Source organism: Aspergillus undulatus (genome assembly GCF_047715775.1).
Source record: "Aspergillus undulatus strain CBS 261.88 unplaced genomic scaffold BDV17scaffold_19, whole genome shotgun sequence".
In the NCBI taxonomy this organism is placed as follows: domain Eukaryota; kingdom Fungi; phylum Ascomycota; class Eurotiomycetes; order Eurotiales; family Aspergillaceae; genus Aspergillus; species Aspergillus undulatus.
In genome coordinates this window covers 424,611-448,511 of record NW_027396623.1, presented here as the reverse complement: position 1 = coordinate 448,511, position 23,901 = coordinate 424,611, and the positions used below count along the sequence as shown (strand labels likewise).

Here is a 23,901-nt window from a genome sequence, read left to right as displayed (position 1 = left end):
AAAAAAAAAAAAAAAAAAAAAAAAAAAAAAAAAAAAAAAAAAAAAAAAAAAAAAAAAAAAAAAAAAAAAAAAAAAAAAAAAAAAAAAAAAAACTCGATCTTGTACTAACAATTAATCTGCGGCAGTACTCGCTGGACTGTTCAATGGCCGTTTTGGGCTGGATGATGTTCGGGAGTACGATCCGGGATGAAGTTACGGCTAACGTTTTTACTATGGACGGATACCCGCAATTCTTGTCTGTTTGCATTATAGTCTCCATTGCTATAATACCTATCACAAAAGTGCCTCTTAAGTGAGTTCAGTCAATGTCCAGTGATGTTGCATGTTGAACTCGGAACGCTAACGAGGCACAGCTGCCGGCCGCTTGTCGCCACGGTCGAGATCCTGTGCGGCTTGGGACCGCGGGTTGAGCTCGACTCAGACCGCGGAGACCGGGCTTCACTTGTTCGTCAGATGCTCAGGGCGTTTATTCGCATAATAATCGTCGCTATCATTGTCGTCATGGCAATCATCTTCCCATCTTTCGACAGGATAATGGCGTTGATGGGTTCTGCATTGTGCTTCACCATATGCATCATCTTGCCACTGGCGTTCTATCTGAAGATCTTTGGAAGCGAGATCAGTTCGACGGAGCAATTTCTGGATTGGTCTCTCCTGGTGGTGTCTTCAGTTCTAGCAGTCGTAGGGACAGTCTGGGCATTCCTGCCTCATGAGACGATCATTTGAATGTAAACCTCCATCGTTGAGGAGAACAGAGCAACAAGTGGCTCTAATCACCCTCGCTTTTGACGACAATTGCGAAATTGTTCCTTGAGCTTCCTGGATTCAGATTCTCCTTTTTGAACTGCTTGGGCTCACAACTTCCGACATAGTCCCAAAGCTGGTATAATAGTTTTGATGTTTGCTTGTTCTTTGCCAAAGAGAATCCCATGCTGACCAGAATATCTTGTAATCTTTTTTGGGTGAGGTATCGCGAATTTGTGACACAGGGAGCAGGGAGGACGAGAAACAAGCTAGGCACGATAGACGTTGAAGAGCCAGCCGGCGATGTCTCTGTCAAGAAAGCCACGCAGCGTTTGAGCATCTCCCCCCGACCGACTGGGTCCGGGACGTAGTTTAGCACCAGAGAAAGACTGATGAGGTGGAAACGATCTCCATCACCGGATGGAAGCGGCCGTTCCATGAAGTCCTGCTTCAAAATCCCCGGTTCCTGAGAGTTTAGATCTATCCTCGTGACATCAAGGTAGGCGTTCTGAGAGCATGCGTTCCTGGTGCTGAGTGCACCGACCTCGAGGACTCGGAGCTTAGTGGGTGTATTCTTCAACCAGCTCAATCGAGGGCCTATCCAATCGACGAGGACCTTACTGGAGTCGCCGCCGCGATCCAGCGACTGACCGAGCTTGCTTGCTATTTGATAACTCTCTAATCCTCCATTTTTGGCAATCTCGGCGTCGATCCTGTTGGTTAAAGACTTGTCGCCAGCCTTGATTGCCTGAGCTCGCTGTTTGAGAAGGGTGTGGTGAGAACGTATGAGAGTCCGTGTAGCTTTTGCCGATAGAGCTGCATGATTCTTCCGAACTGTAGGTGGGCGAGTGCGAGACAGCAGTACGGGACGCTTGTTCTTCGACTTTTTCGCGGTCATATTGTCCTAGTGCTTTTCATAATTGGCGGTAAGGATGATTTGAAGCATTTCTCACCGTTAATATAAGACTTGAAGCTGGCTGGACTGTTTCATTCCTTGAGCTTCAAAAATGTAGACCGCCTTTGTTTCTGCCGCCTAAAACAAGCGGTGGTGGATCGTGGGGACCATGCCAAGACTTTTCGAAAAGGGCTGGTCAGGTGACCCACAGAGGAGAGACCGCGAGGGTTTTTGCTAAGCGAAGACACTCCGAACAATTCGACTTTCGACACTGCGACAATCACGACAACAGCGCCAAACGACAGCTATGGCCCCCGTTACAAAGAAGACAGGTATGCACATCTCAGCGATTTAGACATTTTCTGCGACCCATCTTCTCGTCAATTTTGGGATATTTGGGAGGTCACGGAGCGCTGCTGTGGGAAATTTGAGGCTCGCACCGTTATAATGGTCCGCCGCAATATACCTCAAGAGTGAAGATGTGGAAGAACATACATATCGACGCCGCTCTATTTTTCTCTTCATTCCTTGATTCTTGACGAGAAATCGCCTTTCCAATTCGGATTCTTGTCCGAACATACAAATCGCTTACATTTTGTTTCTGAACAGGCAAGTCGAAGCCCAGCGACAAGGCTGGCGCTGCTGCCAAGGCAGTCTTGAAGGGTGCAGGCGTACGTTCATACCAGCTCCAAGCTCATTATCTAGAAAAGAACCTTCTCGCTAAAAAGTGATTCGATGCAACAGGCGCACAAGACTCGCAAGATCCGCACCTCGACTACCTTCCACCGTCCCAAGACCCTTCAGCTGTCCCGGACCCCCAAGTACCCCCGGGTGTCTGTCCCTCACCTTCCTCGCCTCGATGCCGCCAAGATCATCCTCTACCCCTTGAACACCGAGAGCGCCATGAAGAAGATTGAGGAGAACAACACTCTTGTCTTCATCGTCGACGTTAAGGCCAACAAGCGTCAGATCAAGGCCGCTCTTAAGAAGCTGTACGATGTTGACACCGTCAAGGTCAACACTCTCGTCCGGTACGTCCCGAATCAAGAGATGGAACAAAGAAACGCTGTGTCTAACGATAATCTGATAGGCCCGACGGACTCAAGAAGGCCTTCGCTCGCCTTACTCCCGACGTTGACGCTCTCGACATTGCCGCTACCAAGCTTGCTATTGTCTAAGTGATTGTTTTTCTTTGGGTCTGGGAAACGGTTTTCTTTTGCGCTGTGGCATAAATATCAGCCCTACAGTTAGCTGCTGCTGTGCGATAACCAATGGCTGAACGAATAAAACAAAAGAACTTTATGCACGAGAATACCCTTTGTAGATGTCAGCTTTATTCAGTTCAGGCACTTCTGCGAAGATAATGGTAGTCATACCAAGCGCCAGGGACATATCTCTACGGTCAATTAATCCTGATTTGATTTCAGATCGAGACATGCCGCATAGGAGACTCCGTGTTATTGTTAATAGGAACAACATGAATATATTCCATTACTATAATACAGTATATCACCCGACTATCCAACCGCCCCATAATCAACCGTACCTCTATCGAGTCGTAGAAGTCGCGATATCTTCACATCTTTCCAACCATATCACCGAAGTATCACAGATATCAATCAGACTGGTTCATCCGGGCCCCTGCCCTTACTCTCCGACGAGATTTCAAACTCAAAGCATATCCATCACATTTATTGGCGCTGCAGTGTTTCCAGGTGTTTCAATACAGCCATGTTGGTGTCCATCCACCGGTCGACGCAGTTCGACGCGCAGGCCTCTTCGTTCTTGTCCAGGCGTCCGGACGTAATCTTCGAAGTGATACACTTCTTCCAGCAGGTGTCTGCAATATGGTGGACGTCTAGACGAATGGTCGTTAGCAAGCGAAGATGGAAAGCGCGACAAATACAAGTGCGATGAAGCAATTAAGGACGAAAAGAGAACCACGGTCAACATACTTTGCTGGATAGCGGCCTTCTGAGATTCGCTTTGCAGGAGCTGGGTCAGCTCCTTTTTGTCGGAATCGGATAGCTTATTGACATCGAGAGTTTGGTCCATATTGTCGCTGATGAGATTAATGAGGTCGTAGGGGGCTCGTGATCGAATTGGAGGCTTGTGGTGAGCTGGAGGGAACAGGATTGAGGGCTTGATATTGCGGCTACTGCTGCCGAAAAAATGACATCGGCCTTGGAGCTTAGTGAAGGCGGTGAATTATCTTAGGCGTCTCATGCTATCGCCTGGACTCAGTCTCTGCGCATTTCGAGGACCTTTCACTTTCTTCTCTTTGTTGTTTTACCGTTTGAAGCTAGCTACTGGAGGACTCGTCTAAGCTGTCTATACCTCACTCTACCGTCTCCCTTCATTCGACCCGAGAGTAAAGTATCACAAATATGCCTCCAGTCCGCACATCCCGCAATCGCAAACCACCCCCAGCGGGCTTTGACGACATCGAGGACACACTCCTGGAATTTAGCAACAAAATGAAGGATGCAGAGAACGCGCCACACGAAGGCAAGAAGAAGCACGAGGTCCTCTGGCCCATCTTCCAGATCAGCCATCAACGTGAGTAATCCACTCGGTTGCCAGTGTCGCAACACCACATGCGCAAGGAAAAGGCTCCAGTTCACCTATTCTAATCGCATTGGTACTATTTCATAGGCTCAAGATATATCTACGATTTGTACTATGAGAAGGAGGCTATATCGAAACAACTCTACGACTGGCTCTTGAAGAACGGATATGCGGATGCGAACTTGATTGCGAAGTGGAAGAAGCAAGGATATGAGAAGGTACGAGACTCCTGCAACTGATCCGTCATCACATTTATCTGGCTAATCAATTTCTAGCTTTGTTGCCTTCGCTGTATTCAAACAAAGGAAACGAACTTCAACGCCACTTGCATCTGCCGGGTACCCAAGGCGCAGCTGAAGGAAGATCAAATAATACAGTGTGTTAGTTGTGGGTGCAGGGGCTGTGCAAGTAGCGATTAGGAACACGTACCCTAAGTCCATACCCTTACATAAAGGATTAGGCCTTTCGTGGGTGTTTCTTTTCTGGAACCAGGCATTTTGGTGATTTATGGTTCGAAAACTCCGCCTGAATTTCGGAGTCCCTTGTCCAACGAGACTAGTATTTATGGGAACTCATGGTCCGGACCGATTCTGCATAGAGAACAATTTCGGCGGCGGCGACGTGCCGCTCGTCACGCTAAGAGCCCTCGTGGAATGTTGGTCCGGCGGAAGATTTTGGCAGCAATCGGATACTGCGGGATGTTGTTGCTCTTGTCCTCGCAAAAGTTATCCACCAGGCTTTGTTTCGAGGGTACAACGCCGCGCTTGAAATGGCATGGGAGACGAAGTACGACTATCATTGGTGCGCATCAAGAATTAGCGACCACATTGTACATATCGGCAACTGATTTCATTAAGGAAGAATTTCAATTACTAGTTGATAAGCAATAACAAACAAGCGTGGTAGTCGAGGAAAGACACAGCAATAATGACATTAAAATGAAGAACAGGCTCATATAAACGCTGCATGCTCATGTACATCCTAGCAAATATCGTTCGTAAAGGTCATCATAAGATCGTCCCGGGGTCAGCTAAAGTCAAAAACCAATACCGAACCTTGCCTCTGCCCAAAACTCCAGGAAGAACGATGTGCAAGAGCCAAAAGTGAACGAAGCCAGAGAAAAGTCCGATGAACGCCAGATTCGTGACCTTGAACCAAAGAGGTACTAGGCAGTAGAGCATAACTGCACCTCCAAAACCAGGGGAAACACCAATTGCAAATAAAGGGTGGGCTCGAACTATGACTGGCATGAAAAGTTATCCTTCCTAGGAAAGGGCAAATCCAACGAAAGGTAAGAAAAGATAAAAAAAAAAAGGCAGATATGAAGCTTCAGAACAGCGAATTGCTGCTTCGCTGAAACGATGGCCGCGAGATATGAGGTCGATGTCTTGAGGTGTCGTCCTTGCCTGAACCCCCAATCTTCTGAAACCCCTGCAAAAGGTCCACACCGTCTACCTCTTGCGGACTGTCGTCAAATAGATGAAATGAGAAGAAATCATCGTGGGCAGCATCAACGAAGCGTCCGGAATCGGGAAGTCTTGATGGTGACTCGGGGAAAAGGAGTCCCTTCGACTTGGTTGGCGATGAGGATTTGAGGCCTCCGATCCGGTTATTACCACTCATAGCAGTGATATCCGCCAGGACATTGCCAGTCGACGCGCTTACAGTTGTGCGGATCCTTTTAGCCGATTTTTTTTCCGGGGAGCCATACGCCAAGGTAGATACGTGATCAGCCGTTGGCTCGGCGAACACATCGAAGGAGGCGTGAAGGTGATCATGGGGAGTATAAGTCTCGTCTTGAATGTTAAAGGCAGGACTCCATGGAAGATCTTCATCCGTGAGACCTAAGTGCTTGATAGGGGAGTTGACCATCTGCTGTATTTTTTTGCGGTGGTTTCGAAGATTCGTGTTCGGTGAAACCGATGGCGGAGGTTTCGCGGGTTTTTTGAACTTGATTAATGGCGTGATAGGGGGCGGCAACATGCTGATATATTCGTTGCGGGCAGGAGAAGATCCGACAATTATGCCAGCGTCTTTCATGTATCCAGAGTGACTTGGGCTGATATCATGAGAAGAGCTTCGGATTCGCGCAATTTCTTCCTCGGCCCTTCCACGCTTGATACGCGGAGGCTCGATATCTAGATCAGAAGTCAAGATATGACTAGCCTTATTTGACCGCATCGCGGAAGATTCCAACGAAGAAAAGTATCCACTATCGTTCATAGCATTTGACTTGCGCTTGCGATGGCGGGGCCCGTTATTAGGACCGGTAGTATGGGAAGGAGTTGGAGGCGTTCCTGGACGAGTGAATCGCGGCGGTGCAACTGGAGGAGAAGAATGGATCGGTGGAGGAGAAGAGCATGGTGGAGGTGCATTTGCTGCACAGACGGCGCTTTCATCGCCTGTGTCCTCTTGCAAAGCAGGATCAGACGCAGGGATCGTGGCATCGGAGGACAAGTCCACATGCTTTGAGCTTTTCGTAACGGATGGCTGGGCAGGTGGTGGTATAGCCCAGGTGGTAGTACTCGAGCTCTGCGAGTGAGCATGTTCCCGTTGCGGCACCACGGGGAGGGGAATGCTGGACATTGTTGCTCGGCGCAGAGGTTTGTCCTTTATGAACTGTGCCTCCATACCTGGTTCAATAGCCCAATAGTTGCCTTTACCCGGATCGTCCTTCGGTCGTTCCTGCTTGATAAACGCTTTGTTGAGACTGAGGTTATGGCGAATGCTGTTTTGCCAACCGGCATCACTGTTCTTGTAGTACGAGAACGTATCTGATATCCACTTGTATATTTGCGCCAGAGTCAACCTTCGACACGGAGCGCGCAGTATCGACATCCCAATGAGCGTCGCATAACTGTACGGAGGCTTTGTACCATCATCCTCGATTGTTGGTAGTTCATGGGGCTCTGGCAGCCGCATAGCGATGATCTCTTCCCCTTTTTGCTTTGACCGCTCTTTCAGTGGTGCCGCTTCTAACAGAGACCGTTTGAGAGACTGCTTCGCAAGAACGGACGGCTCGGGAAAATCTGCAAAATTTTCTGCTGAAGACGCTTCCATACCCTGATGTTCTAGGGATGATTGGTTGTCAGCGCCGACACTCGAGAATGTTGTGAACAAGGCAGACTGTGGCATGGGGGCGGATGAAGATGTCGTAGTGTGGATATAAGTGTCGTACGGTGTCTTTTTTACGGGAGAATCGGTAGTAAATATCGGAGGTGTAGGTGCAGTAATCGGAACAAACCCTAACTTTCCTTGGCTGGAAGCTGAAGTTCGCGAGTCGCGACAGGCTTTCGTAGGCGATACTTTGTTTGAGATGGTAGATGTCGGGTTGAGGACGTGGTCCTGAGCTGAATAAAGGTTCTCAATAGGCTGTAGAGGTAATGGGGATGGTTCTAGGCGAGGTCGTGGTTTGGTCGTCACCTTATCATGCGATGAAGGTGCTTCCGAGATCCGCGGTGTGGGCTGTTTCGGGCTCATGGTGATGCTGCCAGGTTGTATCGGTTTCGGGCCGAGTTCAATGGGCCCTTTGACGCGCTGCGCTTGGATGACAGTCAAAAAGACGGTTTCGGCTCAACGCTCGAGAGCGCTTGCCCACAGTTGATGCAGGGTGGTAGATAACAGGAGCGGTGGTGTATTAATCGGGCTAATGGAGTTGAGGCTTGGGCGACGAGAAGAGCAAGTGGCTCTCGTTACACAGGACGATATGGGGCGGGAGAAAGAGGAAAATGAGTCGCTGCGAGACGGTGTGATGAGAAGGCAGCAAGTGGGTGAGGTAGTCGCGGGCGCGAGGCAGGAAGAATGGAAGGAATCAGAGGGGCGAGATAATCTGGAACGCGGGCGATTCGACTTTTAATCAAATTCCTTTGCCTTGGTAAGGTTGCGCAGCCGAAGTGGGGTGGTGCGAGAATCGAGATACTTTCTGAATAATGAAATGGATTTAGTAGTTGAAATGGAATGAAAGAAAGATGAGCCTGAAGGCCTGACGAGCGCATGTTGATATCGACGCGACTCGGCACGGATGTATGGTATGGTTTGATGCAGACGCGTCACGCGTATTCAGCGCGGTGTGGGGCGCTAGTAGCCAACCATTTGGGCGACTTGTATTGTCATGCTGTGACATTACCTCCGCCCGTGTTTCGACAATGCCACAATGAGGACCCGGGCTATCCCCGAAAGGGCGTAGAACAGATCTGGGGCTTGCTAACAAGTGGCTCTCCTTGCCGTTTGATGATCCGCCACCAAAAAAAATCGTCATTATTGGCGATCTCGGCAGATCGATTTGCACTCCACAAGTCCGGACGGAGGCCAGGGAGATCAAGCACGTCTCCTGTACGGCCGAACTCCGGACACTCAGCTAATCTACGATCTAGATCCGGAGTAGGAGCTCCATGCTCAATTGCATTCCGAGGTCCAGCATTGTACTCGGTACGCTAGTGCGAGCATAATGAAAAACTCTGGATGAAATGGTTCGACGCCCTTGTTTCAAGAGGCACCGAAGTCAACCGCCCATTTTCACAGGTCATGCCAGGGCATCGTCAAGGGACCAATGTTCCTTTCCAACCTCTCCCTTCCTCGTTGGATCGGATTTTCATAGGTAGATAAATATCCCTTTGAACTCAATACTAAGACGCTTCACCTTCCACAATCAAGGGATACCAGATCCACACTACCCCCTGTTACTCAACTGCAAACGTTAAGGAACAGAGTCCGAGCGTTATGAATTATATTATCAGTCAGATTCTTCTTGTAAATTATCAGTCTGTTCGGGCCTTCGAGACGCAACTTTGCGTCAATAGTACTTATCCTGGAGCGCGTGATAACCGAGGGCTGGCTGATCCGCCAAGTATGTGCCAAATCTTTGTTCAACATGCAAACGTATACAGAGAGAAAGTATCATATGCTGAAACACGGACCACATGCTCTATAATGTAGGCTCATAAGCTCCGGTGAGAACGAGATCTATCCAAAAAGAAAATGTCAACAAAAAAGACTGGCCCACGGGGTGAAACATGAGACAAAGATATCAAAACGCCACCATGCAGGGGACAAAAGAGAAACCTAAACCAGAAAACATCTCTCGTGCCACGTGCTCGTACAGTGTTAAGGGCGTAAATTCCCGAGGCCAAAAGAGAAAGTATAGTGGATATCCAATAACAACAAAATCTTCCGCTGAAGTGCGCAAAATGCTGAGAAAAGCAGACCGACGGAGCAGCCGCAGGCACTCTCCTATTCTAGAAATGTGAATAAGCTGGTATGGATGATGTTGAGAGCACGATCGGCGTCTCGCTCTTCAATGACACATGAGATATTGATCTCGCTTGCGCCTGGAATATAGTTAGTTTCAAACCAAGCACAACTGATTACAATTATGCTTACCTTGGGAAATCATTTCGATATTGACATTGTTCTCGCCGAGAGTGGTAAACATCCGCCCAGCCACCCCTACCATGTTCTTCATCTGCTTTCCCACAAGGCTAAGAATAGCCATCCCCGGTATGATATCAACGGTGCCATATCTTTGCAGATCATTCAAGGCTCCTTTCAAATCCTCGTCGATAATCTGATACTCATCCCTGCCGACCCCATTAAGAAGTGGCCTCTCAGAATGAAGAGCCATTGAGACATGAACTTCACTGGTGGAGATCAAATCAATCGACAGCTTCCAGCGGTCGAGGACAGAGAATATTCCCGCAAAAAATCCGTGGGAGAGAGAGCGCTTGTTCGAATGTACGTTGATCACAAGGATGTTATGCTTAATGGTGACAGCAGTTGGTCGCTTTGGTCGTTGCAAAAGACTCGGGCTCCTCGTGCGGAATAGTCTCGGATCATGGCCTGGTGTCGTGCGTTCGAGCTCGTAAGTGGAATCAGGAAATATCACAGTCCCGCTCCCCTTTGGATTCATGACGTTTTTTATTCGAATTGGTATTTTGGCCCGAATGACTTGCTCCATTGTAAAGGGATGAATCACTTCGGAGCCATAGAATGTTAACTCAGCAGCTTCAGCAGGCGTGATGGCTGGTAAGAGACGAGCGGTGGGTACTTTTCGAGGGTCTGCAGTGAAGATACCGTCGACTTCCTTCCACACTTGCAGTTCCTTCGCATGGATACCAACAGCAACCAAAGCCGCACACAGGTCTGTATAACCACGCCCAATCTGATCTAGAAGACCTCCGGGTATAGTCCCAAAGTATCCCGTGATGACAGGAACCTTGTCCTCACAAGCACGAAGCTTGCGGCCGAGTGAAGCCGCAAGGTTGTCGTAGAATCCCTGGTCAAGACCCTGGCTGGAGATGTGGAAATCGATGATCTCAGATAGATCGACGTATTGTGAGTCTACCCCGCGGTCTTGAAGAAATGCGGCCATAAGGCGGCAACTCAACTTCTCCCCTGTGCTTATAACCTTATCCACACAACGCGCACTAATTTCGCCGAGCGTCTGAGCAGCTTCCAGAACTTTGAGAACCCTTGCACATTCACCGTTGATCTCTGAGGTAAGCTGTGTCCTAAGTTCCTCGGACTTAATCTGGGTCTCTACCACTTCGACATGCTCCAAGCGAACCGCCTCGACAAAGGAGAGATATTGTTTCGACTGTGAATTTTCTGCATCGCGCGCGGCTCGTAGTAGACTAGTCGAGGAGGCTTGTCAGCTTTCTTCCCTGGCGGATATGTACAATGCGCGGCCCTTTCTTCGAGAATTGCACTATAGCGGAGTGTGACTCACCGATTTGTAGTACCTTCAGCTTTTGTAGAGCTGCTCCTTGCAGAGCAAACTACCGCAACTCTGAGTTCTGATAAACTGGGACTGAATTAAGAATGATGTTAGCATTACCGTGGCCAGGGGAGCAAAGCTCGAGGAAGGCCACGCACAGAACGACTTGATCGATGATGTTGTGGGCGAACTTTCCAACGCTCGTGCCACCAAACTTCTGCACGACCCAATTGCTGTTGACGGAGTTCGTTGGCGCATCTTGTAAAGTAGAAATAATATCTGAGTCGGACTGCACAGAGCCGTTCATTTTGAAGGAGCTATACAGCAGGTATGGTCCAGTTCCTGGAGCAGGTATGACTATCCGGCAACGGAATCTTTTATGTGGCCCGGCGGGGTTGCGAAAGCGGAGGGCATAATTTTCTTCTTGCTTTTTCCGCCTTCCATGTGGGGTCCGATAATCTTTGATTTAACTAGCGTATAGCATTAGTGGAATCCATTATTAATAAGGCCCATGACGATGTCGGGGAGACGGTACCTGCTCCTGATTGGCCTGGAATAGATCAACCCGCTTCCGAGGTGCCTGACAAGACTTGCACTTTTGAACCCTTGACTAGGAAGGTCTCGGCCAGCTGGACAAGCATTTTTAGAGTCCTGATAGATGATGGTCTTGGGCTCGATGAGGATTGCTCCCGAGGCGGCATAGTGCAAGCTGACAGCTCGTGGGTGACAGTCTGCAGACCCGGCTCTCAATACTACACTCTACTATTGGCCATGCAGCGCTTTCCGCGGTGAGGCTTGAAGTGCATGCAAACACAGCAGCCTGAAGCACGGGTCACCGCGCATATCGAGTATCTTATCACGATTCCGACTTCCCATACATGCCAGACGCAATCGGGTTGCATACTTGATGCAATTTCTGTCGTTCTCGTCATTTTTTCTGGTTGACTTCGCTTTTCTACCGCCACCGAACCGGTTGGGTTCTCCAGGTTACCTGAAATGAATGCTCAAAGCGCGGGGGACTCGACATGCCCATTTTGTCCCTTTTTTGATCCCGACAGCGATTTTGTTGCCCAGCACCTTCAATATTGTCACCCTGAACATGAAACGCAGGCGCATCCCGGGGTGCCTACTCAAATTGCGGCCAGGACAGATCGTAAGAGCAGTCGATACCCAGATTGTTCATACGGCGCTAAAGATCAATTAGATCCTGAAGATTCCGTTCAGTCTGGACATACATCATTGACTCAATCTCATATTCGAAACCACAACGTCACAAAAGCTCGCTCTCCGCCGAGTGATGATCGAGCCAAACCCCATTTACAGATGAGTCTGAAAAAACCACTCAACGGAAACACAAAAAGACTAGGCGTGCGTAACCGAGCTCCATCCATGCATGCTACCACTAACTACTGAACAGCGGGCGGAGCTGGGACCGTATGCCCACGAGAAGAAAATGCCTTCCTGGCTCCTCCGGATGTTAGACCAAGGCAATGCAATGACTAAATTGACAAGGGTTACACCAGATGGCAGGCTCTCGAGACATGTCGTCATTGAAAATCAAACGCCAAATGTTGTACCGGCCCTCGCTCAGCTATGTGGGCAGGATAAGTCCGTTCAGCGTGCGTTCCTCTGCAGCGCCCATGTTCATCACATTTCCAAGATGCCAAGAGAGGGAGGCTTCTGTGGGTATAGGAACATTCAAATGCTGGTATCCTATATACAACAATCCCGCAGCCCTGGAAGCGAGCGATTTACCGGCGCCTTGCCCACAATCCTGCGACTCCAGGATATGATTGAACATGCGTGGGACGAGGGCTACAACAGCATAGGACGGACTGAAACCGGCGGTATCAGAGGTACAAGGAAGTATATTGGCACTTCTGAGGTGAGGCTATTGCAACGAAATCTTACACAGAATTAGCGCTCACTGGAGTATCACAGGCTCAGGCTCTTTTTCTAAGCCTCAAAATCCAGTATATCACAGTCTGTCCCTCTCGTTTGGCAGTACAGGTGCTAACGCTACCAGGTGCGAAGCAAGTATCATTGGCAAGTCGAAGGAAATGCCCGCTCACAGCTCTTTGCTCTCGCACATTGCCGCCTCTTTCAAAAGCGCTTGCCCCTTGGATGAGACCGAAAAGGTCGTACTGACAAATCTGCCGCCTATTTATTTCCAACACCGGGGTGCGTGAACTTTAAATAATCACATTAGAAACGGTAAACTAATAAGAGGACAAACGGGCAGGTCATTCTATGACCATTGTTGGTTTTGAGATTCGAGAGCAGGGAAAGGCCAATTTACTGGTATTCGATCCGACCTTCAAGACGCCCTCCGTCATCAAACACGCTGCTACCCCTAGAATCAAGGTTGCCGATCCGACTCGCATTCTGAAGGGATACAGAAAGGGCGTGGATTATCTACAGAATTACCATACATTCGAGCTCCTCAAGTATGCACCCCACCTTGTCACTACCAGCTCCTCTGACGGATTCAGGTTGTTTCCCCCTGGCATCCCCCCGGATCACTAGTCTACTGCCGCTACCAAAGCGTTGTCTGTTCTCGATCCCAAGTAGATATGCGTACTCTCTCCGGTCAGTACTATCATAATGGCCTCTTAAGGAGATGACCACTCCACCAGATCAGTGCCTGAGGCATTAAACCCCACCAAGTTTTACTCTTGGCATCTAAAATATCCATCACAAGAATCGACGCCAGAACCGAAACCACGGTTTTATTCTCAGATACCCTGTCATTAATAAACATACAAGATGCGGAAATCTCCGAACATAATCATCACGGGCACGCCTGGTGTTGGGAAAACTGTGCACTGCGAGCAGCTAGCCCAGGACACAGGCTTGCGGCATCTCTCGATAAATCAGGTCGCGAAAGACCGAGGCTGCTATGACACCTATGACGAGGAACTTAAGAGTTGGGTAGTGGACGAGGACAAAGTAGGTTTCACTTGGGCATTTACTTTCCCTTCTCTTCTTTTGCGGGTCTGATATTTGAACATCCGATCCCACCCTTATCTTATGGCCTCTACTTACCTTAGCCGACCACTTGCAGCTTCTAGATGCGATTGAAGACGAGCTGCTTCAGGGCGGCTATTTAATAGACTGGCATGCGTGTGATCTCTTTCCTAAATCGTGGATCGACCTTGTTGTGGTAGTGCGCTGCCCATCTACATCCACTCTATATGACCGCCTCAGCTCAAGGTACTTATACCCAATTCTACCCTATTTCTGTTTTACACATGTCTAAACAACCCTCGTCGTCTCTGTTCTCATCTGAAAAGCGGATGGATCTAACCCGCTGCAGGGGCTACCACGAAGTGAAGCTACAAGAAAACCTAGATGCGGAGATCTTCGGGGTTCTCCTTGAAGAGGCCCGCGAGGCCTTTGATGAAGAGATCGTGGTTGAACTAAATAGCGAGGAGGATGGCGACGTGGACTCTAACTGCTCTAGGATCTCTTCCTGGGTAGAAAATTGGAAGAGTGATCAAGCGAGGAACTCAGACTAGACTACCCAGAAGCCCGTAATAACAATTATGATACCAACCTTAGGCGAACGCGTTCCCCACAATCATTACTGCTCAGCGAGCCACTGCTGTAATTTAAGGAGCGCCTTATACCTGTGAGAGACTTTATTCTGTTGGAAGGTTAGTGACGGCGAGTGTGACGGGCCACATGGAGTGTTCCGACCTTTTCTTCCTTGGTCATCTCTGCGTACGTCTTGCCGTCGTGCTCGAATATCGGATCCCATCCTGCAAAGAGAAGATACTTAACGAGATTTGACATAATCATCACTAGTCGGGCCTGTGAACATACCGAAACTCGCTGGGCCCCTGGGCCTCACAATGGTGCCCTGAAGAGCAAGCGTTAGATGATTCAATTCTCGTACGCACACAGTCTCGTCGCTGTTCATACCTCTGTTCTTCCCTGGAATATGATCGGCTCCGACCCGGGACCAGGAGAAAATGCGAAAGTGCATACGGCTTCTGCCTCTCTTGTCTCAAACGAGTCAAGCATTTTGTTCAGTCCCTCGTGGTGCAGCGCCTCAAGGAACGATTTGCTAGATAGCATTAGACTGGGGATATGCGATTTTCTCGGTGTAGGCGCGGGGATGGGCCTTACATATAAGGGCCGGGCAGGCCCTTCAAGGCATGAAACTCCAGAGCCGTGTCTTCAGTCAATGCCGGGCCTCCCACCTTTGAAGGATCGTGTTAGCCGCCCAAGTCTTGACTGTTGCGTTCTCTGGTGCATGTGTCTTGGATATTGCTTTCGCCCACTTACTGCGTTCGCGGCATGCCTGCACTTTTCCTTTGCTATCTCTTCAATCGTGCCCTGTATTTCGGGCACATCGACAGCTTGGTTCTGGACGTCAATCACATCGCCTAGTATAGCTCTAACCTCGGCTAGTTTATTCTTGTTCCCAGTGATAAAATTCAGGGTCTTCATGGTTCCGCAGCGAAAACCACCTGAGCAGGCGAGCGGATAAGATCACGGGTTATTGGTGCGGTTCGACACTGATACTCGATCACTGGATATTCTTGGTCTGTCATGGATTGGAGTTCTGCTCCGGTTTGTACTTATATACGCGGTGCAAAAAGAGTGAGGGAGTGGAAGGAAGCTACACACTCCACTACATCACTGAACGGGATCAGTCAGACCCACATGACTTACAGAGTAACGAGTCGCAACGCCTAGTGTACTCAGGGTAGATACAACGTGTGGAAGCGACGCCACCAGGAGATGGACGGTGGCAATAGAAGTCAAATATGATTCGTAGGTCATGACAAGGCATCTAAGAAGTTCCAATATATATTTCGACAGGGCGGTATGCATGCTCATGATATTGATTGAGCTGGTTCAGCTGCTTAGCGGATGCCCTTACTCATTTACCCGCCATTCAAGGAAATGGTGAAGGAATATTACATAAAATGGGGAATCAATCGGTAGGAATTCCGCCATTTTCTAAATTCTCCGGCTTATCTTGCTGGGCCATTGCCTGAGCGGAAACAATTTCAGCAAGGCGTTTTAACCGTGGAGTTTGGAGCCCTTTATGAAGAGGTGGTTAGCAAGATTGAGTCTCCTCGAAGGGAGGCTGCGGAAACTCACAAGATGGAGTGTATGTTTCCAGAGCAGTGATCACACGGGGTTCGGCAATCTCATATGGCCCGCTATCCTCCATATCAACTGGGGCCAGGAGCAGCACATCACTTTTCTCTGTAACACGAGAAGCCACTGCTTTCATGATTTCCCCGTTGATGGGTTGTTCGTAATCAGCCACAAGATATTGATTCAAAAGCTTTTGAATCTGGTTTGGGGACAGCCTAGTTACACATGATTAGAATCAAGGCTTATTCAGAACGTAACAAAGGGTTGATAATCTTACATCCAACAGATATCTTGAATGATCTCTATATCGTTCAACGTAGCCTTTTTTAACTGAAGGAGCTTTGTTGCTTGCTGTTAATTTTGTCAGTCCTCATGTCACTGGAAGCTGATCGCTTTGAGCTTACCATTAGATGCTCCAATTGCAATGTTCCTTCTGGCATATCGTGGCTTTTACACCATTCTTCGATGCGGGTGATGTTATAGTTGATCTGGAGACCTCGCTTCCAGGAAAGAAAGTTCCGTCTCATCAGGAGGTCATTGAAAGCCGTCACACCGACAAGGCGAAGAAGCTCCGTGACAGTCTGAGTGACAATTGAATCTTCCAGATAGAAGGCCTTCATCGCCTTGTACGCATTGTTCAGAAGACTGAGGAGGTTGTCCATGCTAAAGGCTGGATTGTTGTTGGATGGCAACAGTTTTCCAAGAAACCGATTTGTTTCGTTGGTAACGAAGCCGGGAAGAGATTGAGATTCGATAATGGCCGGGACGATCATCTTGAAAAGCTTCTTCTTGAGCAGTTTCATCCAAGTGTGGTAGATGTTGAACTCCAAACTTTCCAAATCATGCTTGACGATCTCCAAAAGACGATCATACTCATAGTTATCAGTTTTTTGTGCTTCGTACCAATCTTCGGCCAAAAATACGAATGAAAGCATCTCATGCACATTGGAAAGCCAGAAGGCGCCAGGGCTGATTGTGTCTTCACCATCGTGTTGCATCACCTCCTGTTGTATTGACTGCATGACGTTGGCTAGGAAGCGCTCAGACTCCTTGACAAACCCGTTATTCCACATCTCAGATGTAACGAGGTTGATAAGGTAGGCGGGGAACAGGACCTCCTTCTCAGTCGGCGGCGGAGTAGAATTGGGCGCTGGGATCTTGAGGTTGCGTATCAGACCAATTGTAACTTCCTCGTTCAGATCATCCTCTTCGGAAAGTAGAGTCTCGAGCTCCGCCTCCACAGAATCAAGCCCTGAGGAGATGGCAGCAGCGGAGTAATTCTGACGGCCTAGTGCACTTGGGACTGCCATTGATACAGGCCGGGGGTTATAGGCGCCGCTGAATCGATCAGTGTCAATTCTTTCTGCGCCAGCGCTGCGCCTTTTAGGCTTCGTCTTCTTCGATGAGACCAGGTTAATAAGGCCATTTGCAGGTGGTGGCATAGGCCCACCGGCTTGCTGGTCTCCATTCGCGGCTTGGAGAGGCAGTGTTCTTTTCGCGACCTCCAGTTGTTCCTCGAGGTCAAGAACCTGTTGCCGAAGGGATGATTTTTCACTCTCAGCCTCTGCATTTATTTGTTTGAGCTTCTCCAGTTCCTGGTTGGCGGATCGTATTGATTCACGGGAAACCCTCTCTTCTTCCTGAAGGCGTTTGATATTGGCCTGTGCATCAGCATGATTCTGCTGCAACGTGTTCATCTCTTCCTCCATGGCCGTAAGTCGGGCAGCGGTGATGCCAGCTTGGTTAGCCTCAGCTTGTAGTTCTCTCGACCGATTCTCCAGCGCGTTGTGACGGCTCCTCCAAGACTTCAGTTGAGTCTCGTAGTTTTCAAGTTGGGAATTGAGTGACTTGTTCTCCCTTTTCAAAGATTCCAAGTACTGAGTTAGCTCGACAACCTTATTTTCCAACTTATACGAGATTTGTTTTAGGTCCCGGGCTTCTTCTCTGAGTGTCCTGTACTCCTTTCTCGCCTGTTTACCCCGCCAAAGGTTCTGGACAATGACCACTTGCCGGCGGTACTGCCGCCATGCGCGCAGCTGCCGCCAGGTGCGGAAGGCACGCTGTATCACTTTCGCTGCGTTGCCGTGAATTGAGTCCAAGATGTTCCGCCGGCAAAGGAAGCCCTTAGATAATGATTGAAGGAGGATAACATTGTTGCGAATCTCATTATATTTCTTTCTCTCCTTTTGTCCCTTCCACACTCTTTGAATGGTCGTTGCAGCTTTGATCCGACGTATATCCGCTGCCCGCTGCCTGGCAAGAAAACCTCGAACCAAGGATTGGGTGGCGAGGACGGAAGAACGCGCTTCAAGATACCTGCGCCGGTAGTATTTGCATCTCAGATTTTTCTGGATCATAATTGCGCACTCGTTGAGCCTCGATGTCCGAAGGTTCTCAAGGAAGGCAAGCATGCCGGCTCGGAAGAAGATCTTGCTCAAGCCTAATTGATATTTGTCGTGTTTTTGCTGGGTGGCATCACCAAGAGCCTTGCGCAAAATTGCATGACACATATCCTTGATCTCTGATGTCCATTGTGAGGAATGGCAGAGCATGTAATAACGGATAGCAAACTCCTCGTAAGTCCATCGAGTAGGATATCCGGCCGTACTGATACGAACAGTTTCCAAGACACCACAAGCCCTCAATTGATTAAGCACCATGGGCCCCTCAAACATCCAAGCTTCTTTCGCTTCGTTGGGCTTGATGCATCGGATATAGTGTACGTCAGTGGAATTGATGGTGCTCATAAGCTCAATCAGCGAAGACTTGAAAATGCCGCCCAATGTTGGTTTGCGGTTGATCGCAACACCAATTTTCCGACCAGGCGCCGTGACTGGTTTAGACGAAATTGCGGCTGAGTCCTTTTCGCGGACAGAAGCAGCAGTATCCAATATCTCTTTTACGAACTCGTTGGAAGAATTGCGCAAGATCTCCATGTGCTCATCTGGGACAGTATCACGGTTCTTTTCAATGAATCCATCCGACTCGTAAGTCACATCAACGGCATAATGGCAGATTGTGAACGCCGACTTTCCAAATCTAGGTTTCTTGTAGAACTTCTGTTTATCGGCGGCGAAGTTGTGATGGAGCTTAGTCACAAATTGTTCGTCTGAACCCATGGGCAACCTAGATTCTTCATCTAGAAGAGATAAAATGCCCAACTTCGCCTCGATGAGGTCAATGCAAGGCTGGTTATCCGAGAAATCAATGAACGTCCAGTCAATTTGTTCTCGCACGTATTCTTCTTGCTCAAGCTTGAAAACGTGCTGATTGAACTCTTGCTGCAATTTTTCGTTTGCATAGTTGATGCAAAACTGTTCAAAGGAATTCTTGGCGAAGTGCTCGAAACCGTAAATATCCAAGACACCGATGAACGACTTGAACTTGCCCAAAACTTCATCCGTTGCTAGGCCACGATTGATTTTGTCGACGAGCCAGTCGAAAAGGCTAGAATATATGAACTTGGCGATCGAGTCTCTAACAACAATTGCCTGTTGCTGTGTCAGATTAGAAGTGATCTTCTCCCCTCTTGTTATTAGCTGTTTCTTGACGATCCATTTCGCAAACTCATTGGCATCGATCCCAAGTATGTCGCATGCACGGGCAAGTGAGGGTTCGGATGGTGAGAGAGTCGAATCAGTTCTTGTGGCCGTAATCTTGACATTTCCCAGATGCAGCAATGCCGCAAGAATACGGAAGATCTCCATTTGTGTTTTCTCAGGCACACCAATAGTTCCTAAAGACTTCTTTGTCGCGATGAATTCCGCCTTGTCGTCGACTCCATCAATAACCGGCGTCCCGCCCTGGTTGAGAAAGTCAAAGTCTTCAACCGAAGTAAGGCCAAGTTCTTGCTTATCAGAATCAGTAGCTCCGGCCACAAGCTGGTAGAAGATATGATAGTTACGCTCCTTCAGAGGCTGAAAGACAAGGCGCGATCTCTCCAGAAGATAGGTTCGTATCTTGGCACCAACAATATTGGTTTTGTCGTCAAACATTATCTCAATGTATTTCCCAAAGCGGGACGAGTTGTCGTTGCGAGTAGTTTTTGCATTGCCGAAAGCTTCCATAACCGGGTTTGTGGCCAAGATTTGTTCTTCGGTTTCACTAATTGCATCGGCTCTACTCGTGGTATATTTTCCGGGCTGGTCGGAAGACTCGCGGGTCGCGAAATATCGCATGATATATTTTGCGCTCACTGTCTTACCAGCGCCGGACTCGCCTGAAACCACGATGGTTTGGTTCTTTCCATCGCGTAACATATCACTGCGGCACGCCGTCAATACGCGATGTTCACTCTAGGGGACCACGACTTACCCGAATGCCTCTTCTGCGATAGCGAATAGATGCGGCGCTTGAGATGCCCGATGTTTCCCGGCATATACCTGGACCATCTGGGGCACGTACAGAGAATCGACACGAGCGAAAGGGTTGGTCGCAATAAGGACGATGCCACTGTACGTATATATCTCCTTCTGCGCATAACGTAACTTGATGGCCTGTAGAACTGCGAGAAAGTTAGTCTCAGCCGTAATACTTTTGAAGCGGACGGCGGTACCAGCTGGTTCGTTGAGATGGGATAAATTTGTAAGATCCTCACTAGCTTCAAGCATAGCAGGGTTCATTAACGGCGGCAAGTTGGAATTATTATCCATTTGCAATTCGGCTTGCGTGGTTTGTATCTCTTTGGACTATTGCATGTGTTTTTTAGTTCCAGTTCAACATACATGTTTGAGTGCATGAGACACGAGTAGACGAACCTCGCCATTCTCCAGGACAAACACAAGCCGAACTTTGTCGCCGTCAACCAACTTTTCCTTAACCTCAGAGGCTACCCAGCCCTCAGTGGCATCAGGTTGCCAGGCCCTTGTTCCAACCTCATAGTTATGCGCCATCGTGCCCACGTAGAACGGTGTAGAATTAAATGAGAGCGTCACAGGATAATAGGATGTTGGTTGCTCACAGCGAGTCTAGGAAAGGCATCTAGAAAGAAAAGCACAAACAAAAAGAGAACACTTGAGCGTCAAAGAAAACGTAGAAAGAAATAAAAAAAAAAAAAAACTGCCTTCCAGGGCACCGGGTAGCAAGACGTGGGCTTTGAGAAGAGAGCTTTCATGCTCCGCTGAAGTAGGAATCCCAAAAGCGATGGATGACCAGACTGGCCGCTCTAACGCAGCCCCTGAGGAGCCTCGGACTCCGTGCTACTGGCTAAGTCGTTCTCCACCCAGTCTCACGCCGAGCGGCAGCAGTCCGTACTTTCGCCAAATCATCCCACCCTCGTCGAAGATTCATTTTCTACGGTGTAGACAAGCGGGTAAACCCATTATAGTTGAATTTCCTGAAGCAGTTGTTCGTGTTTTCATTTCCATGGAACATACCAACCAGATGTGACCATTAAGACCCTTTATCATGCATTTTCTCAACATTTGTGCTATTGACACGCATGTTCAAGAACAATTAGACGAAAATTCACCTACTCCTCGCGCCACGAATGACTCAACATTAAGACAAAACAATAATAAAATCGCGGGAAGGGGAAGCGAGTAGCGTGAGGTTAGACTTTTCCCCAATGTGACAAAGGCGAAAGATGACCGCGCCCGCCTATTCATCGAAATAGAAGACCCTGCGCTCCGTATGTTTTACACATACTCAGTATGTCATGTGAGGGTCATTAATAGCCTTGCTAGATGATGTTTAAAAAGAACAATCTGGGAGGAAGAAAGACAAGGCATCGTGAGCAAAATTAAAAGCCACCACTACAAGCCAGAGCTATCAAACTGTTGCATAATCCAGGCTTGCGTGTGGTGTGGTCTTGGACACTTGTTTTTTTTTTTTTTTTCTTAGCTTTGCTTGCACTCTGCAGCCTCTTTCTTTGGCTTGGAAGTACCGTCCTGCCTAGCATTAGCATCCCGAAGTTGAAAAAATATGGAGGCAAACTAAGATGGGGGTCAAGTGCGCACCTCTTCATCGGAGTCATCAACATCACGATCAGAGCCCCTGCCATCGTCATCCTCATCGTCATCCTCATCATCCTCATCGTCGAACTCGTCAAACTCTTCCGGGTCCATATCGTCACCAAGTTCTTCGAATTGGAGAGCTTCACCGGTGAACCAATCGATAGCACGAGGAATAAGCTTCTCTTTGATATCTTCACCAAGCTGGTAGTCAAGCTCTAGGCGTTCTTCGATATCCGTAGCAACGGTGTCATCGTCATCAGATGGAGGCTGAGGCGGGGCGAAGAAATTGAAAAAGGACTCTGTCGGAACGGTGATCTTGACTACACGGGTCTGTTTTGTGTCTGGCGGTGGGTTAGTTTCAGTCATGCAAAACCTTGACATGTTGTCTCACTCTTGTTCCTCTGTTTCTTGCTTTCCACGCGAACAGTAAGATCCTTTTCGGCCTTCCAATCAACCTTGGTGCCCTCGGCATGATCATAGATGAAATCACCGCCATAGCCGTTCTCTTCCTTGTAGAAGTATGTTTTTGAGATTGTCTTGTTGCTGAAAAATTCGTTCTCGGAAAATTCGAAGATGAGCCTAAATCCAGGGCGATCAAGGTATTCCATGCGGATATCAATCAAATGCTTGAGCGCCTCTTCATCCTTGTCAGTGATCATCTCAGCAAGAGAGATCTGGTTCTTCATTGCAGAAAGCCAGAACTCTGGGATTCCGGCCATTGGAGATTCTTTTTCATCTTCTTCCTTCTTCGAGTCTTCGTCCTTGGTTACAATGTCCTCTTCCTCTCCCTTGCCGGCTTCAATTTCCGTTTCGGTCGGCTCAGTAGCTCCGTTGACGATAGTGGCACGTCGCTCATAGAGAGGAGTGAATTTTGCAAAATACTTCTTCTCAAGTTCGAGGACCTCCTCCTGAAACTGAGCTTCCAGCTTGGCGTGTTCCTTCTGAATACCTTTCAGACCAGCGACCCGGCGACGGACAGAGACAGGTAGAGACTCGATGTAGCCCGACGAGCGACCGACGAGCGAGCCAAGTTTCCCTTGGATCATAGAAACGAGCCCGGGGTTTCTCGCGAACAGCGAAGCTGCAGTAGCATGGTCGAGCGATTCTAAAACCCAATCAACACTGGTTAGTCGACCCATTAGAGCCCCTTCAGAACGGTAACGAATCTTTACCTTCTTTGATACTGGAAACTCCGGGTTGCTGAGCATGGGACGAGATCGGTGCATTGTTAGCTGGTGTATTTTGCGGTGTGCTGTCAAAGGCAGAACTTGTCAGATCAATACGGCGGATACGAGGGATGCTCCTCGAGGGGGTTTGGGTTAACGTACGGCGCGATAGGAAAATCCGCCTTCTTATTCCTGATGGGCTCGGACATCGTGACGATTCAGTCGGAAAATATACGGACACCTCAAGAGAACAGATTCCGTTGAGGGGGTTGTCGCGGAGAGGGAGGTTAAGGGTTGAAAGAATTTGATACGCTGAGATTTTGGGGTCTGGAATCCTGGCTTGGTGGGATCTTAGCGCCTTTGGGCCGAGGGGCTTGGCGGGACTCAAAGTGGCTGTTGAGAACACCGGAGAATCAAAATTACTATTCCGTACCTGTCAAGAATAAGGTCTCGGAAATCCAATTCCAAATCGATGTTTGCCATGTTCACGAATGAAAACATTTCGGAGCTAGGAGACTGGAAAGAACATCGCCTCCGCGCTGCTCAAGGTATATGCACGACCTGAACCTCGTCCAGACCTACAGTAGGAGGGATAGTTTGTGGATCGTACGGCAGGCTGGCAGCATATCCTCAACAGTATTTTACGTAGGTGAGACATCTTCTTCCCCTCTCTACTAGCTAGTTGCGATTAGCAGGAGATGCCTGATAGTTTCTGCTGGAGCATCCAAATATCCTCCTCAGGTTCCA

General features: G+C 48.6%; 11 protein-coding genes across 11 annotated transcripts; 3 read left to right on the top strand and 8 right to left on the bottom strand.

The window, feature by feature from the left end:
* Positions 1–269: 269 nt before the first annotated feature.
* Positions 270–1,675, bottom strand: BDV17DRAFT_261606 (25S rRNA (adenine2142-N1)-methyltransferase). The gene has a single exon (XM_073757658.1). It carries the CDS (start codon positions 1,640–1,642, stop codon positions 770–772), a length of 873 nt encoding a protein of 290 aa, XP_073616486.1. The 5' UTR covers positions 1,643–1,675; the 3' UTR covers positions 270–769.
* A 230-nt stretch (positions 1,676–1,905) lies between these two features.
* Positions 1,906–3,093, top strand: BDV17DRAFT_261602 (60S ribosomal protein uL23). The gene is made up of 4 exons (XM_073757657.1): positions 1,906–1,971; positions 2,249–2,310; positions 2,384–2,670; positions 2,730–3,093. The coding sequence occupies exons 1-4, from the start codon at positions 1,947–1,949 to the stop codon at positions 2,815–2,817; spliced, it is 462 nt and encodes a 153-aa protein (XP_073616485.1). The 5' UTR covers positions 1,906–1,946; the 3' UTR covers positions 2,818–3,093.
* A 6-nt stretch (positions 3,094–3,099) lies between these two features.
* BDV17DRAFT_261599 (Tim10/DDP family zinc finger protein) lies at positions 3,100–3,822 on the bottom strand. Its single transcript, XM_073757656.1, has 2 exons — positions 3,595–3,822; positions 3,100–3,497 (listed from the first exon to the last, which is right to left on the bottom strand). The coding sequence occupies exons 1-2, from the start codon at positions 3,692–3,694 to the stop codon at positions 3,331–3,333; spliced, it is 267 nt and encodes an 88-aa protein (XP_073616484.1). The 5' UTR covers positions 3,695–3,822; the 3' UTR covers positions 3,100–3,330.
* A 1-nt stretch (position 3,823) lies between these two features.
* BDV17DRAFT_261598 (BUD31 family protein) lies at positions 3,824–5,117 on the top strand. The gene is made up of 3 exons (XM_073757655.1): positions 3,824–4,198; positions 4,295–4,425; positions 4,483–5,117. The coding sequence occupies exons 1-3, from the start codon at positions 4,027–4,029 to the stop codon at positions 4,624–4,626; spliced, it is 447 nt and encodes a 148-aa protein (XP_073616483.1). The 5' UTR covers positions 3,824–4,026; the 3' UTR covers positions 4,627–5,117.
* On the bottom strand, positions 5,095–5,557 carry BDV17DRAFT_60978 (uncharacterized protein). Its single transcript, XM_073764848.1, has one exon. The coding sequence runs from the start codon at positions 5,455–5,457 to the stop codon at positions 5,215–5,217; it is 243 nt and encodes an 80-aa protein (XP_073616482.1). The 5' UTR covers positions 5,458–5,557; the 3' UTR covers positions 5,095–5,214.
* Positions 5,256–7,793, bottom strand: BDV17DRAFT_60959 (forkhead box transcription factor). Its single transcript, XM_073764847.1, has one exon. The coding sequence runs from the start codon at positions 7,685–7,687 to the stop codon at positions 5,537–5,539; it is 2,151 nt and encodes a 716-aa protein (XP_073616481.1). The 5' UTR covers positions 7,688–7,793; the 3' UTR covers positions 5,256–5,536.
* A 1,496-nt stretch (positions 7,794–9,289) lies between these two features.
* BDV17DRAFT_60934 (aspartate kinase) lies at positions 9,290–11,335 on the bottom strand. The gene is made up of 4 exons (XM_073764846.1): positions 11,078–11,335; positions 10,932–11,012; positions 9,587–10,836; positions 9,290–9,534 (listed from the first exon to the last, which is right to left on the bottom strand). Exons 1-4 carry the CDS (start codon positions 11,224–11,226, stop codon positions 9,437–9,439), a joined length of 1,578 nt encoding a protein of 525 aa, XP_073616480.1. The 5' UTR covers positions 11,227–11,335; the 3' UTR covers positions 9,290–9,436.
* A 580-nt stretch (positions 11,336–11,915) lies between these two features.
* BDV17DRAFT_281355 (peptidase family C78-domain-containing protein) lies at positions 11,916–14,437 on the top strand (the record flags this gene model as incomplete). The annotated part of the gene is made up of 8 exons (XM_073760012.1): positions 11,916–12,072; positions 12,124–12,287; positions 12,337–12,804; positions 12,971–13,100; positions 13,162–13,382; positions 13,686–13,868; positions 13,984–14,132; positions 14,236–14,437. The coding sequence occupies 8 exons, from the start codon at positions 11,916–11,918 to the stop codon at positions 14,435–14,437; spliced, it is 1,674 nt and encodes a 557-aa protein (XP_073616479.1).
* Positions 14,438–14,469: 32 nt separating this feature from the next.
* BDV17DRAFT_60747 (non-canonical purine NTP pyrophosphatase) lies at positions 14,470–15,619 on the bottom strand. Its single transcript, XM_073764845.1, has 6 exons — positions 15,210–15,619; positions 15,051–15,124; positions 14,844–14,988; positions 14,745–14,781; positions 14,619–14,680; positions 14,470–14,565 (listed from the first exon to the last, which is right to left on the bottom strand). The coding sequence occupies exons 1-6, from the start codon at positions 15,372–15,374 to the stop codon at positions 14,503–14,505; spliced, it is 546 nt and encodes a 181-aa protein (XP_073616478.1). The 5' UTR covers positions 15,375–15,619; the 3' UTR covers positions 14,470–14,502.
* On the bottom strand, positions 15,620–21,051 carry BDV17DRAFT_60730 (type V myosin). The gene is made up of 7 exons (XM_073764844.1): positions 20,792–21,051; positions 20,590–20,722; positions 20,349–20,538; positions 16,439–20,297; positions 16,312–16,385; positions 16,035–16,249; positions 15,620–15,974 (listed from the first exon to the last, which is right to left on the bottom strand). The coding sequence occupies exons 1-7, from the start codon at positions 20,924–20,926 to the stop codon at positions 15,865–15,867; spliced, it is 4,716 nt and encodes a 1,571-aa protein (XP_073616477.1). The 5' UTR covers positions 20,927–21,051; the 3' UTR covers positions 15,620–15,864.
* Positions 21,052–21,854: 803 nt separating this feature from the next.
* nap1 (histone chaperone NAP1) lies at positions 21,855–23,339 on the bottom strand. The gene is made up of 3 exons (XM_073757654.1): positions 22,380–23,339; positions 21,992–22,329; positions 21,855–21,922 (listed from the first exon to the last, which is right to left on the bottom strand). Exons 1-3 carry the CDS (start codon positions 23,212–23,214, stop codon positions 21,872–21,874), a joined length of 1,224 nt encoding a protein of 407 aa, XP_073616476.1. The 5' UTR covers positions 23,215–23,339; the 3' UTR covers positions 21,855–21,871.
* Between the last annotated feature and the right edge of the window lie 562 nt (positions 23,340–23,901).